Source organism: Lagenorhynchus albirostris, chromosome 19 (assembly GCF_949774975.1).
Source record: "Lagenorhynchus albirostris chromosome 19, mLagAlb1.1, whole genome shotgun sequence".
Taxonomy (NCBI): Eukaryota; Metazoa; Chordata; class Mammalia; order Artiodactyla; family Delphinidae; genus Lagenorhynchus; species Lagenorhynchus albirostris.
The window spans coordinates 8,125,655-8,144,713 of NC_083113.1; the positions used below are offsets into that span (position 1 = coordinate 8,125,655).

The following is a 19,059-nucleotide window of genomic DNA, read 5'->3' on the forward strand; positions in this document are numbered from 1 at the left end:
AGGAGTGCTTTAGGCGTGTGTGCAGAACAGCAGGAAGGCCTGTAGGGCTGGAGTGGAGTGATGGAGGCAAAGGGTGGTTAGAGATGGGGGCATCTTTTGGCTGTTGGGAATAATGCTGCTGTGAATGTTTGTGCACAGGTTTTTGTCTGACTACCTGTTTTCAATTCTGGTAGCTTTTCCTTCATCACATTTATAACACTGGGTTTTTGAGGACTGGTGGCCATGCCATATTGTCTTTGTTTGCCCAGCCCAAGGCCTGTCCTGTCCTAAGTCTCAGTGGATGTTTGTTGACTGAATGAATGAGGTATGTTTGTGAATTACCCAACACGTGCTGGCATACAGTGGCGCTGAATGGTTGGTGCTTTTATCATTATTTTTTTTTAATGCAGTTCATATATCAGGTTGGCAATACTTTCCTAATTTCAGGTGTTGGCAGGTTGTAGGGAAATGGTTGTCTCAGGCACCACCAGTTAGAATAAAAGCACATACAGGCGAGTTGGAGGGCAGTTTGGTTGCCCCTAGCAAAACCAGAATGCAAGTACCTGTGGCCAGCAGTTCTTCTGGGATCTGCCCTGGAAGAGTGTCTGTGCCTGTGCCCGAGAAAGCATGAGTGAGTATGCTTGTTGCAGTATTGTTTATAATAAAGAAGAAATCAGGAGCATTCTAAATGTCCATCAGTAGAGGCACGGATAAATAAAATGTGGTCTAGGCACACTGCGGACTGGTTTACAGCAGCTAGAAGGAGAGGAAAACCTGTTGAAAACGCTACAAATTGTGGAGTGACACATGCAGTATGATCCCCTGTGTAGTAGAGAAAACATATGTATAAAGTCATTTCCTCTGGCTATGAACGTACACATGAGCACGTAGATAACAGATACACAGCGACTTTTAACCGGGCTACCTCATGGGTGTGGGGACCAGGATCAAGGATAGTGATCAGGGGGTGCTTAGCTTTGTTGGTGGTGGCCAAAACAATATTTTAAAGAGAGGACTGATGTATTGATTGTGTAGTTAAAATTTAAATGTTAAAAATGCAGTTAGGGGGACTTCCTTGGTGGTCCAGTGGAAAAGACTCTGCTGCGCTTTCACTGCAGGGGGCACGGGTTCCATCCCTGGTCAGAGAACTAAGATCCCACATGCAGCACGGCCACACACACACACACACAAAATGCGGTTAGGTAGAGGGGGGAAAAATATCTTTCAGCACAAGAGAAGGAAACAAAACAGTTTTTGGCAAAAAAGGTAAGGGATCCAGTACCTGAGTAATCCTCAGAGCTCGTCCAGTCCTATTATTTTATATTAAGAGTGGTTCTAGAATCTTCCTTAAAAATCTACTCCTCTGGTTGTTTCCTGACTTTTCCACACACGTCTAACCTGATTCGTTTTCCCCATGGGGAAATTTGCTGTTTGTCCCACCACCTGAGCTCCTTCAGGTGCAGGTTTGGGCCTCAGGAGTGAGAAGGAGAATGTAATTGCTCGTTAGCCGTGAGGTGAGTTCTTGGGGTAGAGAGAGTATTTTCCAGTGAAGGAAGGAAGAAGAGGGATGGCTGAGAACCTCTGAGTCCAAGAAATATTTAGGTACTAGCTGGAGGCAACCCCGAGGAGCAAACAGCTGAGGGGTGCAAGGCAGTTCCCCTGTGAGAGTATTTCCTCCTCCATCCAATGAGGACAATAAGCGTACTTAAAATGACTTCTACGGTATAGTCAGTGAAGAAAGAAGAGTGCAGAATAGTGCTTCTGGCACATGCAGCCTTTTATGTACAACGGGGAGATTGCAAACTGCATTTACTTAAACGCATTGAAAAAAAAAAAAATCTCTGGAAAGGGACTTCCCCGGTGGCACAGTGGTTAAGAATCCGCCTGCCAGTGCAGGGGACACGGGTTCAAGCCCTGGTCTGGGAAGATCCCACAGGCCGCGGAGCTACTAAGCCCACGTGCCACAGCTACCGAGCCTGCGCTCTAGAGGCTGCGAGCCACAACTACTGAGCCTGTGCGCCCTTGCTCTGCAACAAGAGAAGCCACAGCAATGAGAAGCCCACGCACCGCAACGGAGAGTAGTCCCAGCTCACCGCAACTAGAGAAAACCCACGCGCAGCAATGAAGACCCAACACAGCCAAAAAATAAATAAATTTATTTATTTATTTATTTTTAAAAAGAAAAAAGGAAAATCTCTGGAAAGAGGCACAAGAAACTTAAAAGCTTGTCTCCAGTTTAAGAAAGATAGCTGTGCGGAGCAGGGGAGGATCACAGAGACCGTGGAATTCCCTCTTGTACCTTTGGAACATAGAACCATGTGAACAAACTATCTTTTCACAAAAAGAATTTAATTTTCATCTTAAAAAATGACCAGTATGTCATTGGGTGGGTTGGGAAATGGAACACATGTGACACTGTCTCTTGGGCAGTTAGTATGCAGGGACATTTAGGGATCAGTTCATGTGACCAGGACACGCAGTGAGGCTTTCCATATCCTTTCCCCTCCCCACAGCAGACAGACAGACACGCCTCCTGTTTGTCTGTCCAGACAGGTCTCTAATGCTTAACATGGGTTTGTTATATTGATACCTGGGAAGGTGAGAAGCCTGCAGTGTGCCCGTCCACAGGGAGGAACAGGCCCGAGGAAATTAGGACCAGAACCCCAGGCAGCTTAAGGAGGTGAGAGGGCAGTTGAAAACTGCATCTACCTGGTCTCTGTCCCACCCTCCCAGTTGGGGATGCCTTGTGCTGTGGGAGAGAGATGGCCTTTACATGGACGGGAGCACTGAGGTTTCCCTGCTGCAGACTGGCTTAGAAAAGCCTCTCTGCCCCTCTCTGGGGCTCCGTTTCCTGCACCTGGGGTTGGCCGGGCCCACCAGGCAGGGTAGTTGTGTAAGAGCCAGACAGAGTGGCCCAGGTCACCACCAGCCCCCGCCAGGCGACTGCTGGCGTCTTGCCCCACCCCACCTCCCAGCAACCTGGGCGAGTCTTTCAAAACGTAAATCAGATCCTGGAACTTCAGAACTCTATCGTGGCTTCACACCGCACACTGGTCTGGCCACACTGGCCTCCTCGCTGCTCTGGAGCCTGAGACTCTGCCTTGTCTAAGGTCTGGTTGGCAAGCTGCTCGTCTCTGATCAGCTGATTTCCATTCTTTTTTTTTTTGCGGTACGCGGGCCTCTCACTCTTGTGGCCTCTCCCGTTGAGGTGCACAGGCTCTGGACACGCAGGCTCAGCGGACATGGCTCACGGGCCCAGCCGCTCTGCGGCATGTGGGATCTTCTCAGACCGGGGTACGAACCCGTGTCCCCTGCATCGGCAGGCGGACTCTCAACCACTGCACCACCAGGGAAGCCCTGATTTCCATTCTTGAAGGGCAGGCTCTCTGGGCTTATCCGTTCCCTGAGGTTTAGAGGGGTTTTCTTTGACTCAAAGGAGAGTAGGGGATCCGATTCAAGAGAGATTTAAGAAGCAAGAGTCAGGGTCTCACATGTTGGTGAGACAACCTAGAGGAGATGATGGTGGGGGGCAGGGGACAGGGAGTACCTGCACTGACACAGCAAAGGTACCGGCTGGGCCGGGCCAGGATGGGCCTTTGAGCCTCAACGGGCATCACATTTCCCCAGGCAGGGCCGCGTTCAGCAGCGCTGGGCTGGGCTGATGACGACCAGGGGCAGCGGTTCCCTCAGTCTCTGATTTCCTGCCTTGTCTCTCCCATGTCTTCTCCCCTCCTCTGGTCTCTCTGAGCCCGTGGCCACACTTCCTCCAAGTCTTAAATAAATAGCTAATTCCAAAGGGAAAACGTAGTTGGTACAGACAGCTCCTGTCCTTCCTGGGTACTGTCTGGGCTCAGCGTTGTTGGCAGCCACCAGGTGGCTGTGGGCAGAATGCTGGGAGCGGTTGCTCCCGTCACTTCCCAGAACCGCATTAATAAGTTAACATTTCCTGGGTCCCGAGAATACACCAGACATGGTGCTAAGTGCTTGACACGGATTAGACCATTTTATCTTCACAGAGACCGTATGATTCTGGAGCCGTCATCCCCTTTTTTCAGATGAGGAAACTGAGGCCCGGGGGATGAATTTAGAACTAAGATCCCAGGGCTAGGAGTGGAGGAGTGGGCGCTCGGGCTGACAGGCTGCAGCGCCCACTTCTCGTTGCTGGGCTGTGTCCTGCCGGGCGACTGGCAGAAGAGGTTGGGCAAAGTCCTCTGTCCGCAGAGCTCACGGAAGTGCATGGGCTGGACTTCTCGTGACCGCTGCAGGCCTGCTGCCCTCCTCCCGGCCCATCAGTGGACTAGACAGACCTGGGCCCCATTAAGGAGCTGTGGGACATGGAGTCCTTTGGCTGGATTCGTTGCTGCCCCAAATGAAACAGAGTTTCTGTTATGAAGGAAGCGGGTGGATGTGGGGCAGCTGCCTCTGCCCCGGGGGATGAGCCTCGTGGTGGGAGAGTCACTTCTGAGGTGAGAAGGTGAAGGGCCGTGGTGGGGATGGGAGGGAAGCGGGGTCCTGGCTTTGTGTCCGGTGGGTGGACTGGCTGCCAGTCTGCTTCTGTGACCCGGCCCTCGACCCCACTCCCCGTCAGCCTGCTGCTCCAGCCGTAGCTGTGCAGAAGCTGCCCTGGAGGTGTGTCACTCCCTCGGCTGCTCAGCCACATGTCTGCCCAGAGCACCCCACTCCTCCATTAAGACTTAATTCTGACATCTCCCCCTCCGCTGCCCCAGAAGGAGCTCGATTCCTTTCTTGGGACTAGTGTTCGCTGCTGTGTGACCTTGAAGAAGTCACATTAACTCTCTGAGCTTGTTTCTCATCCAGGAAGGGTTTAGTGTGCCGCTTGCTCCCTAGTGCTCCTGGCCGGGTACCGCTTACATAGGTGGCACTCAGTAAATGTAGTTAGTATCGGTTCTCAGGCCGTCGGTCAGCCACAGATATTTATTGGGCGCCTGCTGCATGCCAGGCACTGCTCTGCGTGCTGGGGGTACAGCCATTAACAAAACAGGGAAGTCCTGCCCTGTGGGGCTGACACCATCACAACCACAAGCCCTCCTTGGTGCTCCCAGGCCACCCTGTCCCTCCCCTCTGTCATACACGGCCTGTTGTTGCTGGGTGTCACACACATCCACACCCTGATGAGGTCACCCCAGTGGCTGGGGGTGTCTGGATTTTCAGGATCACAGCTGTTCTTTCCCCAGTAGCTCCGCAGCTGCTAGGGTCCTGCGATCACGCCCCGACGCACAGAGGCAGGCCTGCCCTGGCCCCGTCGCCCCTCACTCCTGCCCCTTTCTCAACCCCAACTCCAGGATGTGTTTCCCATCCATTTCTCTGTATTGAGTTCCGTCCTGTTCTTTCTTTGTCCCCCACCCCTGTATTAGTTTCCCATTGCTGTTGTAACAGGTTACCACGAACTTAGCCGTTTAAGACAACACAAATATTTCCTCTTACAGTTCTGGAGGTCAGAAGTCTGAAATGGGTGCACAGGGCTGTGTTCCTTCTGGACACTGGGGGAGACTCTGGGTTTTTCCTTTTCCAGCTCCTAGAGGCCACCTGCTTTCCTTGGCTCATGGCCCCTTCCTCTGTCTTCAGAGCAGCAGTGTAGCAGCTCTCGGAACGTTCTTCCATGGTCACGGTCCCTCTGGCTGTCCTCTTCTGCCTCCTGATTCCAATAAGAACCCTCGTGATTACATTGAAAGCCCGTGCAGATAATCCAGGATCATTTCCCCATCTCAGGATCCTTAATCACATCTATGAAGTCCCTTTTTGCCATGTGAGGTCACATATTCACAGGTTCTGCGATTACGGTGTGGACTTGTCTTAGGACTGTTATTCTGTCCACCACACACAACCCCTCCCCCATACCCTTCTTAATCTTTCTTTTCCTCTTGGTCCAAGGCTGAGGTCCCCCCATATTCATTCCCAAACACCCCTGTTCCTGGTGTCTAAGAAAAGGGGCTGTGGTAGGGAGGGAGGGAAAGGAGAGCCCAGGGCTCAGTAACAGTGCCGCCTGCCTGCCTCCTGCTGTCCTGGTCCCACCCCAGGACTTTGTTCTGGCTCCTCCCTCTGGTCTCAGATGCACTTCCCTCTGGCGGCCTCTGTTAATCCCCTCACCCCTGTGCGGCGTCCCCTCTTCCCCTTCCCTTGCCCCACTTGGTCTTTTCTCCGTGACGCTGAGCCTCTTCTAACATGCCATGTAATTTCTCTGTTGTGTCTTGTTTTCCTGTCTGTCTCCTCCGCTGGAATGTAGCTCCACGAGAGCAGAGACTCCTCTGTCTCATCTACAGCCGTATTTTCGGGGCCTTGAATAGCGTCTGTACATAGCAGGTGATCAAAAATACCTGTTGGGGCTTCCCTGGTGGCGCAGTGGTTGAGAGTCCGCCTGCCGATGCAGGGGACGCGGGTTCGTGCCCCGGTCCGGGATGATCCCACATGCCGCGGAGCGGCTAGGCCCGTGAGCCATGGCCAATGAGCCTGCGTGTCCGGAGCCTGTGCTCCGCAACAGGAGAGGCCACAACAGTGAGAGGCCTGCGTACCGCAAAAAAAACCCCCCAAAAAACCAGTTGTATGAATGACTGTTGTACTGCAAAGAATTTGTGTGCTCTCTGTGACTCCCCCCTCGGGGGACGGACCATTTTTCCTCTCTGTGTTGTCATCACTGTACACAGGGTAGGGCTGAGTAAATGCTAGAGTGAATAAAGTAGATGAAGTTCAGGTTTGGAGAGGCAGAAAACTAAAGGTTGGTGGACCTGAGCGAAGGTGGAGGTGATGGCAGAGAACCCTGGTCCTTGAAGCTGGGGGTGAGTTGTGTCTGTAGGTGGGAATCCCAGGTGCCCCGGGGCCATGCAGGTGGCCGGATGTGGTTTGGAAAATGAAGGCAAATGCGGGGCTGGTGGCTCTGCCAGTAACACCCTCAGTGATCTCAAGGCAGCCCCTTTCACTCGGGGCCTGGGTCCTACGTGGACCAACTACCCCGGCCGCGGCTGCCCAGTTCCGAGCAGCTGGCCCGGGCACACCCTCCCCTCTTCCCAGGGAAAGGCACCACTTCAGTTTTTGTGCCTCCCCGCTTGCCCCCAAGCAGCGTCAGCTTCTCTGTTAGGAAAGCTCACCCCTTTGGTAAAAGTAGAAAAGCCCTCACAGAGGGCAGAGGGCTTTTTTTCCTTCTCTTTTTTTTCACAGCTCACAATAGTGTGTATTTGTTCAGCCATGTTTTATGAGAAACACCCAAAGTTCTGGTCTTCAGTGGCTTTGTTAACCGGGACAGACCCTGCAGAACTATCACTTTGTTTCATTTTGGTGCAGATGTATACATGTCCCAACCTGGGATTCTCTCTTCTCCATCCCCAGGGTCCTGGCTCAGGCCTTGGGCTCTTGGCCTAGACCATCCCCCAGCCTCCTCCCAGCTGCCCCACCTCCAGCCTCTACTGCTCCAGTCCATCCCCCACCATGTTAGTCCCCCCCTCCCCCTGCCTTAAAGTCCCTCTGTGGCTCCCTCAGGATAAGGTCTGGCCATTCACGTGACATCGGTGGCTCTGCCAGCTTCTCCCATCACATCACATGGCACCATACATGAATGTGGTCACAGGTCCCCAAGACCACCCTCAGCTTCTGTGATTTGCTGGAAGGACAGATCACAACTCAGCAAAGCTGTTATAGTTATGGTTTATTACAGCAAAACCAAAACAGGGTAAAATCAGTAAGGGGAGAAGGTATTCGGGGCAGAGTCCAGGAGAGACCAGGTGGAAGCTTCCAGTTGTCTTCTCCCAGGGGAGTCACACAGACAGGGCTTAATCCTTCCTCCAGCAGCAATGTGAGCACACACGGGACGTTGCCCACCAGGGAAGCCTTGCTGTCCAGGGTGGTTTTAGCTACAGTCATGCAGGCACCGTGTCACCTTCGTTATTCAGCCTCTAGCCCCCTCACAGGGCAAGCTGATGCCGTGTGGCCCAAGGCCCACCTTAGAGACACTCTGTCAGGCAGGATGCTCCAAGGGCTTGGAGGTTCCCTCCCCAGAGCCGGGCAAGGGCCAGTCCTTTCTTTGGAATGTGCAGGGTTCAGCCCTGCCCCGCGCACGTTCTCCCTCCAGCCCATGCCGACAGCGTACTCAGGCCCCAGAGCCACACCTGCTGGTCAGCCTCTCTCTGCCTCCACCCAGACCCTCCTCCCTGTCTCCGGGCTGACCCCTCGTCCTTCAACGCTCAGCTCAGGCATCCGCTCCCACTACCTGTGACCCAGCCTTGCCCCTGCCTGCAGCCCTGGTACTGAAAACCCGACGTTTGCCGCGTCTCTGGCTGCCTTCAGGGTTTAGGTCATCTCGCTGGGCCTCACTCTCCTCGTTCGTCAGATGGACCTGCTGTCAGGAATAAGTGAGCCGTAACACACAGGGTGGGCTGGATCAGGACGTGTTCACCACTCCTTAGTAGGTCCCTGGCATCCAACGTGTTGGAAACAGATGAGGCGTTTAATAAATATAGAACCGTTAAACCAGACAAGGCCCCATGGGAGATTGTTTTTCTTGTGGTATAAAAAGCAAAGAACTTTCTATAAATGCTTTTCTGAAAATTTTAGCTGCAGCTTATAAATAGCAGAAGCTCTCTCGAGTGAGGTCTTGAGAACTGAGACACGTGGGTGTAACAGTTCAGATGCTTCTGGCTGCTGGTAGCAGACCCAGCTCGAGGTGGCTCTGCAGTGAGCCGGGGGGTGTGAGCGTCTCTCGAGCAAGAAGGGAACTGGTGCAGGGCCGGGCGCCGGTGGTCCCAGAGGCTAAGGCACTTGCTGTGGCGAGAGTGAAGAGAGGCCTTTGTCAGAAGCCCCCAGAAGAGCTTTGTAAAAAGGCCAAGGTCATGATCCCGCCCCTGGAGAGAGACTGATGTTGGTGGTCTGATCAGCTTACATTTTGAGTGTATGTCCCAGGAGGTGGTGGGTCGGAGGCAGCCAGTTGAGGTCTGCTGGCTCAGACCAGGCAGGCGCACTGGGAGGGCGGGCGGCCCCGGGCCTCTCTCCCCAGAAGCACATGGCTGTGTGGAGGAGGCCGAACAAAACCAGGGGTCTGCGGTGGAAGGTGGAGGGGCAGCTACCTACGCAGAGGGAAGAGGAGACAGGACTGGCGGATGCCTTCTCTGGGCCAGGCACGCAGCCCCTGTCATGACCGTGTTTATTCTTCAACGTGTGAGGGGAGTATCCTCATTACAGGTGGGAAAACTGAGGCACAGAGCGGTTCAGGAGACACCTGCGCCGGGCCCCACAGCTAGTGAGTAGCAGGAGCAGAGTTCAAGCCCAGGTCTTTTCTTCGTGCTCGGAGACCAACTTCGTGTCTGGAAACAGGGAGCTGTCTTGCAGCTGCTTTTAAATGGAAGGAAAATAAGCACATGAGGGTGTGGGGTGGAAGCTGGGTGCAGAACAGCCGCCATGCCCCCAAAGCAGGGCTGCTTGCCCTGTAGCCAGGATGGTGGGGGGTGCCCATTTGATGAAGTAGAGATGAAGAGGGCTTTTCAGTGCAGGGGCGGGGCTCTAGGGCCCACCGTGGGTGACTTCCGTCTGAGCCTCTCCTCCCCCATCTGTGCGCTGTGGCCATCATCCCGAGGACCTCGTAGGACAGGTGTGAAGTTGGCTGAGGAGGGGGTACGTATCACAGTGCTGTCGGGGCTGCCCCAGCACCACTCTCATTTTGACGCTGGAATGGATCATGCAGCCTGAGGCCCGCTGAAGAGTGGCAGCTGACCGTGAGTTCGTGTTAAACTTGAGGTCAGCCACAACCTCCAGGTCTTTTTCCTAAGCACTTCACAGCTGGTTTCACACCCACCCCCGGCCTCCCTCCCTTCCTCACCAGCTTCCAGGGGCTCGCCCCAGAGTGACGGTGCAGCGTGTGCCTGTGTGCAGCGACCGAGGTCATTAACACCATACCCACCTCCTTCCCGACTCAGCCATACTTCAGTGTCGTAGGGGCCACTCGCACTTCCCTGATGAGGGAGCTGAGTCTCAGGGAGCCCTGGGGAGTCACGGGGTCCCCCTTCATATCCGTCAGACACTTTCTACTCCCCAACTGTATTCGTGTCTTATATGGCTGTTCACACAAATTATCACAAACTTATTAGCAGCTTAAAACAATGCACATTTATTCTCTGTATTTACGGACATCAGAGTCCAAAATCATTCTCACTGGGCTGAAATCAAGGAGAGCTGGTTCCTACTGGAGACTCCAGGGGAGATTCCTTTTCCTTGCCTTTTCCAGCTTCTAAAGGCCACCTGCATTCCTTGGCTTATGGCACCTTCCTCTATCTCCAAGTTAAAAATGCGTTACTCCAGTCTCTGCTTCCATCTTCAGATGGTCTCTTCTCTAGTCAAATCTCTTTCTGCCTCAATTTTATAAGGACACTCATGGTGACATTTAGGGCCCACTGTTTAACCCAGGATTATCTCCCCATTTCAAGATCCTTAATTTAATCACATCTGAAAATTCCTTCTGCCGCATACGGTAGTATATTCCCGGGTTCCAGGGAGTAGGACATGGGTGTCTTTATATTTTATATATATATATATATAAATTTATTTATTTGTTTGTGGCCGCGTTGGGTCTTTGTTGCTGCGCACAGGCTTTCTCTAGTTGTGGCGAGCGGGGGCTACTCTTCGTTGTGGTGCGCGGGCTTCTCATTGCGGTGGCTTCTCTTGTTGCGGAGCACGGGCTCTAGGTGTGCGAGCTTCAGTAATTGTGGCACATGGGCTCAGTAGTTGTGGCTTGTGGACTCTAGAGTGCAGGCTCAGTAGTTGTGGCGCACGGGCTTAGTTGCTCTGCAGCATGTGGGATCTTCCCAGACCAGGGCTCGAACCCGTGTTCCCTGCATTGGCAAGCGGATTCTTAACCACTGTGCCACCAGGGAAGTCTGACATGGGTGTCTTTAGAGGACCACATCTTTGGTCCTGACCTGGCATGGTGTTATTTACACATGCCGACTCCCCTGCTTCCTTTAGCCCAGCCTGTGGTGTACATCCCCTCCCCACACCCAAGTCACCTTTGGGGCAAGACAAGGTGTGATTGAGCACCAGCCTAGGGGAGGTTTGTTTAATTCAGTCACCCTATCTGTCCCACTCGAACTGTGATTCTAGAATCTGGCTACACAAGTTCGCTGGTTCTTCAGAGTATATTTACACCCTGTAGTATGAAGGTTTCTTTCAAAAACCAAGCTTATCAATTATGTGTCTATCATACAGATGGAATGAACATTTGGAAGCTACTGCAAATTAGCAAGGAGACCATCCACCTGTACTCCCACCAGCCAAAGACAGCCCCCAGTCACATGTCGGTGTATTTCTTTCCAACCCTCTTTGTCAGAGTAGTTCTGTTTTTCCACAGCTAAGATCACACTGCAGTAGTAAATTTGCATTCTACTTTCCTTTGTTGTCATTTCCTGCGTTTCTTTAATATAGTTAGAGGCCGTGTCAGTGGGTATAATGCAGATCTTCCCTTATATCTGATACCTAATTGATCCCTTAATTCTGTGCAGGGAAACGCCCTGTCATCTGGTGCCCGCGCTGGGTGAGGAGCTTCGTGGATCAGGCCCATGGCCTGGGGTCAGCTCCTGATAGGTCACCGCAGCCCTCTGAGCCCAGTTTCCTCATCTTGGACGTGGGGACATAACCCCTCCCGCCAGACAGTAGTGAGAGATCGTGTCCCTGAGCAGCCCGCCTGACGGTTGGTGCTCAGCGTGTGATCACTCAGGCCCACTGACCTTTTCCTCTCCAAGTCACCTTTGACTTTCCAGCTAACAGATGGCTCTGCTCAGAGCTTTTTCAGTTAGAAATTACGGAACTCAGTCAGCTTAAACTGAACAGGGCGTGCTGGCTCGTGGCACTTCTGAGGAAGACAGAGTGGGGCTGCTGAGCAGGACTGGATTTTCTGGGTCTCGCGCTCTCTCCCCTCCCTCCCTCCTGTGCTCTCTCTGGTGGCAGCTCATCACCTCCCGGTGCTCATCCTCTGTGCCCTGCACCTGCAGGTGGAGGAGGCCCCTCTGTAGCACCTGGAGAGAAACCCGGGGGAGATCTCTTGGCCGACTCGTGTCTCCATGTCCCCTTAAACCAGTCTCTGCGGCCGGGGACAGCAAGCGCACTGATTGATCACTCGGGTCTCGTGCCCACCCCTGAGTTAGAAGGAGGGCGAGGGACTGCGCCAACATGCCCTGCATCCTCCTAAATGGTGTGGGGTATGCGCAGGGAGGGGCTTTGGCACCCAAGGCCCTGGCGTACGGCTCAGCTTCCCGGGGCCCGTCTCTCTGTGAGGTCCAGAAGGGCACGTGGGGGGTGGCACTGTGCCTAATCAGCCTACCCCCACCCACTTGCAGTCAGCAGGGAGGCCTGCGGAGCAGGTCCCAAAGGCGCTTGTGTGCCTCTAGCCCCGCTCGCCAGAAGCGCCTCGAATCCGACCTCCTCCTCAGGGGCTGAGGTCGGTTCAGGCGCCCGCTCTTCGGCCTTCCCCTCCTTGGCAGCAGGGCTCCCGCTGGTGCTGGCTGTGGCCATGAGTGGCCCAAGCACCTCCAGCTCCTAGTGCCTGACCCCCGGGACGGGCTGTGCATCCCGATCCTTCTTTACTAGTTTAGCAGGGCCTGGTTAGGCTACACATTGAGAAGAGGATGGGTGGCTGCTTAATCAGAATTATCGAGTCCTGCCACCCTGCAGACGGATCCGTCATACCGCTGAGGTTGCCTTTCCAAAACTGTCATCTGATCATGTCACTTCCTCTGCTTTGAAAAATCTTTCCAAGGTTGCAGACACCGGTGGATTTGCTTTGGGAGCCGGAGTAGCTGCTGCCACCAGAGTCTGGAGCCATGAGCGGGTTTAATTTTGGAGGCACTGGGGCCCCCACAGGCGGGTTCACCTTTGGCGCTGCAAAGACAGCAACAACCACGCCTGCTACGGGGTTTTCTTTCTCCACGTCTGGCACCGGCGGGTTTAATTTTGGGACTCCCTCCCAGCCAGCCACGAGCACCCCTTCCACCAGCCTGTTCTCACTCACCACCCAGGCTCCAGCGACACAGACCCCAGGATTCAGTTTTGGAACCACAACTCCTACAGCAGGAGCAACCGGATTTTCCTTAGGGATCAACAGCCCAAAGCTAAACTTGAGCGGCACAGCTGCCACCCCAGCCACGACGCAGCCCAGCGGCTTTGGGCTCGGCGGCAGCACCCTCACCAATGCCATCTCGAGCGCCGTCACGTCAGCCCAGGGCACGGCGCCCACCGGCTTTGTGTTTGGCCCTACCACCACGTCTGCTGCTCCGTCCACCACACCTGGGGGCTTCTCGTTCACGGGTGGAGGCACGTCCCAGACCGGGACCTCCGGCTTCAACATTGGCTCCATGGGGAGTTCGGCCCAGCCCACGGCCCTCACCGGGCTGCCCTTCACACCGGCCACGCCAGTGGCCACTGGAGCAGGGGCCACACAGCCGGCTGCTTCCGCACCCACCGCCACTACCGCCAGTGCTGGGCCCTCGCTCTTTGCCTCGCTGGCAAACGCTCCAGCCTCGTCTGCTGCCACCGGGCTCTCCCTTGGTGCCCCAGCCACCACGGCAGGGACGCCTGGAGTGGGGACGTTGGGCTTCAGCCTGAAGGCCCCTGGAGCAGCTTCCACCACCTCCACGGCAACGACCACCACCGCCACCACTGCCACCACCGGCTTCTCCTTGAATATAAAACCACTGGCTCCAGCTGGGATCCCCAGCAACACAGCGGCCTCCGGGACCGCCCCAGCCGGCCCCAGTGCAGCCACCGGGGTGTCCGCCAGCCCCGCGATGACCTACGCCCAGCTGGAGAGTCTGATCAACAAGTGGAGCCTGGAGCTGGAGGACCAGGAACGGCACTTCTTACAGCAGGCCACGCAGGTCAACGCCTGGGACCGCACGCTGATCGAGAACGGGGAGAAGATCACCACCCTCCACCGCGAGGTCGAGAAGGTGAAGCTGGACCAGAAGAGGCTGGACCAGGAGCTCGACTTCATCCTGTCTCAGCAGAAGGAGCTGGAGGACCTGCTGAGCCCGCTGGAGGAGTCGGTCAAGGAGCAGAGCGGGACGGTGTACCTGCAGCACGCCGACGAGGAGCGAGAGAAGACCTACAAGCTGGCCGAGAACATCGATGCACAGCTGAAGCGCATGGCCCAGGACCTCAAGGACATCATCGAGCATCTGAACACGTCAGGGGGCCCTGCCGACACCAGCGACCCGCTGCAGCAGATCTGCAAGATCCTCAACGCGCACATGGACTCGCTGCAGTGGATCGACCAGAACTCGGCCCTGCTGCAGAGGAAGGTGGAGGAGGTGACCAAGGTGTGCGAGGGCCGCCGCAAGGAGCAGGAGCGCAGCTTCCGCATCACCTTCGACTGAGCCACTGCCCCAAGGGTGCACAGCGGGGCTGGGGACATGCAGTTACTGTCCCATTTGGGGTTGCAGTGAAATACATGTTTCTTTCTTTCTTTCTTTCAAACAGTCGTGCTGTTGAGAGAACTGTTCTGTGGTTAGACTTTCCACCTTAGCGAATAGAAAGGATTCTCAGAGCGCCGGTCCAGGCAGCAGCCTCACAGGTGTGGTGTTTGTGTGTCCTAGACTCTCTCCATCTACTACAACCACCCACCTCCAAGAGCTGGAGAAGCACTGAGCTGCCTGAGAACCACTTGTCTCCCAGCCGGGGTGCCACGTGGCCACCCTGTCCAACACACAGTCGTAGGTGCAGGGAGAAAAGACTACGGTTGAAGAATCTCCATCCTCAAGGAGCCAGCAGCCTGGTATAAGTGTAACCAGTATAGAGAAGTGACTTGTGAATGGAACGGACAGTGGGACCTAGAATTTCAAAGGAGGAGAGATAGGTCAGATGAGGGACTTGAATGAGGTGTTGAGAAAAGAGGTCTCACCTTGCCTGGCTGACACACCTCCTCGTCCTCGTCTCCTTGTCTCAGGCTTCTCCTCCGGGAAGCCCTCTCAGCCACCCTGAAGCTGGGTCAGGTGGCCGCCCTGCATCCTGCGGGCCCCACACCACACTGAGCTTGCGAGCTCACATCTTTGGTTACACTCGTCACACTGTATTGTGCCGACTGTTTACTTCTCTGCCTCGCCATTAGGTTGTGAGCCCCTGGGGGCAGGGACTGTTTCTTGTTCCCCTTGTGTCCTCGGCACAATTCCTGTCACACTTGTCAAACAGGTGAACAGTAGAGATGAAACCAGCATAAAACATTAGTCCACAGGATGCCTGTTAAGTGGCCAGGGTGCCAGAGGTGGCCACAGACTTGATTCTGAACCTCCCAAAGCCAAAGCCAACCTAGTCAGCTGCAGTGAGAGAGACCCACGGTGTGCAGAAGGCAGAAGCCCTCCAGCTGTATCCCAGGTGTCTTTTGTATTTGTCTGTACACTCTGCTGCACTGAAATACCTACGGCTGTCTGTTGCGTTTCTAAATAAAATAAAGTTTATAGTGGAATAAAAAAGCTGCTGTTAATGTGGATAACTTAGAAGAAGGTTGGGAAAAGAACAGGTTCCAAATCAAGTGGGATGCCATTTGTCTGAAATTCAGAAGCAAGCAAACCTAAATGCACTGCCGAGGCGTGCACACACGTACACACACACATACACGTGTTCACAGCGTGGCTTCCTCTGGTGCTGATGGCGGGAGAGGAGCAGGGGGGGAAACCCGTTATAGCTGGGTCATATCTTCCAGTACATGGAAATATCCAGTCATCTGTCACCATCCCCAAGGCGTGTCATCAGCGGCACTCCTCTCCCTGTTACCTGGGGCTGGCCGGAGGGTTCTAGTTGTGCTTCAACAGTGGGCAACAGGTAAAGCTGGGCTGCAGCTTTGTATCAGGTGATTTCCAGATACTGGCCTGACGTTCTCCCTCTGACCCTGGCCCCTGTAGGCGCTAGTGATGCCGAGCGCTCAGATCTTGCTCCTGGTTCAGGGCGTTGGAAGTCTGCCCTCCAGCCTCCCTCAGCCTGTGCCACACTAAGCCGTGTTTTGGCTAAGGAGGGCCCAAGGACTCTGGACATGTATGGGCCAGTTTCCCAAAGTCATGATCATGAGTCATTTCCTCAGGCCATCTTGGGCTTCTAAGAACCACTGTCCCATCCCAGCAGAAGCCATGGAAGAGGGACGGGAACGAGCTAGAGGAGGGAGACCCCGGCAACCCCAGTTGCTTCTCTCCGAAGGCTCCGGCCCCTGCAACAGTGGCCCTTTGTGCCATCTGTGAGCCGTGACTTCATCCGGGACCCGTATCTGACTCCCTCACCTAAGCTGAGGAGAGATAGGGAGGCCTTGAGTCCCCTTAGAAAGTAGGAAGTAGTGTTTTACCTACATGTATTCATTCAGCATCCATCTTTGGAGCACCTACTACCTACCAGATCCTGATCTAGCATTGGGGTTTCAAAAATGGAACGACAGGGCTTCCCTGGTGGCGCAGTGGTTGAGAGTCCGCCTGCCGATGCAGGGGACACGGGTTCGTGCCCCGGTCCGGGAAGATCCCACATGCCGCGGAGCGGCTGGGCCGGTGAGCCATGGCCGCTGAGCCTGCGCGTCCGGAGCCTGTGCTCCGCAACGGGAGAGGCCACAACAGTGAGAGGCCCGCGTACCGCAAAAAAAAAAAAAAAAAAGGAACGATAATTCTCTGCGCATGAGGTCACTGGCAGGGGCCACACAATCTCGATAAGAAAAAAAGAATTCCTTGAGCTTGCATTTCCAATGCATATACCTGTTACTTTGCATATTAAACATTAGCGGAGCTTAATTGCTTTCTTATAGTTGTATTTTTTAAATAAAAACAAATTGAAGTTCTAATATTTTCCTTCCACACCCCAAGGGATCTCGGCACCCCACTTTGAAGAACACAAGCGATTATAGTAATTCGACACAACAGCTCTGCCAGCGTGGGGGCGCCCGTGCTTGGCGCCACGGGGGACTGGCTCCAGTGGCTTCCTGGGGGAGCCAGGGGCGCTCCCAAGATCGCAGCAGGGTCAGCAGCTGACTGGGTACCACCCTACGGATGCTGGCTTCATTGTAATTGCAGTTTCCCTTTCTAGGAAGAAAACAGATGCATTTCCTTGTCAGTCCAGACAAATGGCCTCTCCTTAAGTTCCTCTTCATTAATTAACATGAAGACAAGCGTGGTGGCTAAATTCGCAGTCAGAGGCTTTTAAAGGTGAATCTCCCTCAGTAAGCTGTTACGGCATTTCTTCTCCTTGTTTAGGGGTAAGAGTGGCGACTGTGGGGTTATGGTTACGGCTCGCTTTTCATCTCCAAGACACCCTCAAACAACTGCCTCCGTTATGGCCCGGCCCTTTCCCCAGGATGATGCCCCTGCCTCCTCTGGCACAGGTGGGGATCAAAGAGTCAGATGTTGGGGCTTCCCTGGTGGCGCAGTGGTTGAGAGTCCGCCTGCCGATGCAGGGGACACGGGTTCGTGCCCCGGTCCGGGAAGATCCCACATGCCGCGGAGCGGCTGGGCCCGTGAGCCATGGCCGCTGAGCCTGCATGTCCGGAGCCTGTGCTCCGCAACGGGAGAGGCCACAACAGTGAGAGGCCCGCGTACCTCAAAAAAAAAAAAAAAAAAAGGAGTCAGATGTTTGAAACAACCAGAGATTTCCAGAGGTCAAGCAGCCTTGATCTCCAAAGGGAAGTTGAAACAAATGAATCTCAAGCAGCGGTGTGCTGGTAGCAGTCAGCCCTCCAGGGTCAGGGAAAGCCCTGACCAATAGCATATGCCCATTCCCATGGTGTAAATTCTCCCACTATGGCTGATTTCAAGCCATCAAGATGAAGTCACCAAACACAAATTTGGGAAATTGACACACACTGTGTAGATGCAACTAATTCACCTCAAGAGTATATATGTAATAGTAAAAGGTAATCAGATAATTAAGGGATGAATTTTGAGTAAATAAAATTAATTGTAAATATTTTAATAATGGCTCGCAAAGCAAAACCAAAAAAGAGATCCGAAAATTAAATGGTCGGCTCTCGTGAATAGGTGTGAGCCAGCTCCAGCACACCACTGCTCCCAGGGTTTTCAATCGACCTCAAAATTGCCTTGGTGCTTTAAAAGTCTGCCCTCAGACCAGCAGCTCTCTGCAGAACTTCCCAGGAACAAAATCCCTCACTCTCAGAAGTCAGGTCTGCTTGTGGACACCAGCCAACCCCCAGCCAGACATAACTGTCCTGAGCCGCCCCTGGGCCTCTCCCACAGCCCTCACACACCTTGGCACTGGTCACTTCACACTCCAGAGACCCACCTGGGCGCTACCCACACCTTACCTCCAGACACCATCCTGGTTCAACCCCATGACCTGCTGAGATTTCCCCGAGGCAGAGCCCAGGTGTGCTGCTCTGCTAGGCTCAGGCCTAGCCTGGGGCCATGGGGCCACATCAGACCCCACCCTGGGTTATAAGAACATAGACCCCCAAATCCACTGAACTGAAAGTGACACTTCCTGTCAAAGATACTCAGTATCACTCAGGTGCAGTGTGGGCTCTGTGAATGTTGATTCAAACCAACTGTTAAAAGAAAAAAAAGTTTTGATGGGACTTCTCTGGTGGTCCAGTGGTTGAGACTACGTGCTACCAGTGCAGGGGACACAGGTTCGATCCCTGGTCGGGGAACTAAGATCCTGCATGCCGCATGGCGTGGCCCAAAGGAAAAAAAAACACGTTTTGAGATAATCAGGGAGGTGTAAGCATTGATTTAATATCATTTTTAAATATGATAATGGTATTGGAGTTTTATTTTTGAAAAGGCAAATAAGTTCTTATCTTTTTTAAATTAATTTTTATTGGAGTATAGTTGATTTACAATGTTGTGTTATTTTCTGCTATACAGCAAAGTGAATCAGTTTTACATATACATAAATCCACTCTTTTAGATTCTGTTCACATATGTCATTACAGAGTACTGAGTTCCCTGGGCCATACAGTAGGTCCTTATTAGTTATCTGTTTTATATATAGCAGTGTATATATGTCAGTCCCAAACTCCCAATTTATCCCTCCCACCAAGTTCTGTTCTTTTAGCGCAGAGGTTGGCAAACTGTGACCCCACTTCCCGTTTTTGTAAGTAAAGTTTTACTG

At 53.7% G+C, this 19,059-nt stretch overlaps 1 protein-coding gene across 1 annotated transcript in view; it reads left to right on the forward strand.

Moving 5' to 3' along the window:
• The window catches only part of NUP62 (nucleoporin 62), a 26,537-nt gene extending 9,760 nt beyond the window's left edge, over window positions 1-16,777 (forward strand). Inside the window, exon 2 of the mRNA XM_060131492.1 lies at window positions 12,728-16,777. Coding sequence (XP_059987475.1) covers window positions 12,792-14,342 — 1,551 coding nt within the window. The 5' untranslated portion in view covers window positions 12,728-12,791 and the 3' untranslated portion in view covers window positions 14,343-16,777. The remainder of the gene's footprint in view (window positions 1-12,727) is intronic.
• Window positions 16,778-19,059: the final 2,282 nt, after the last annotated feature.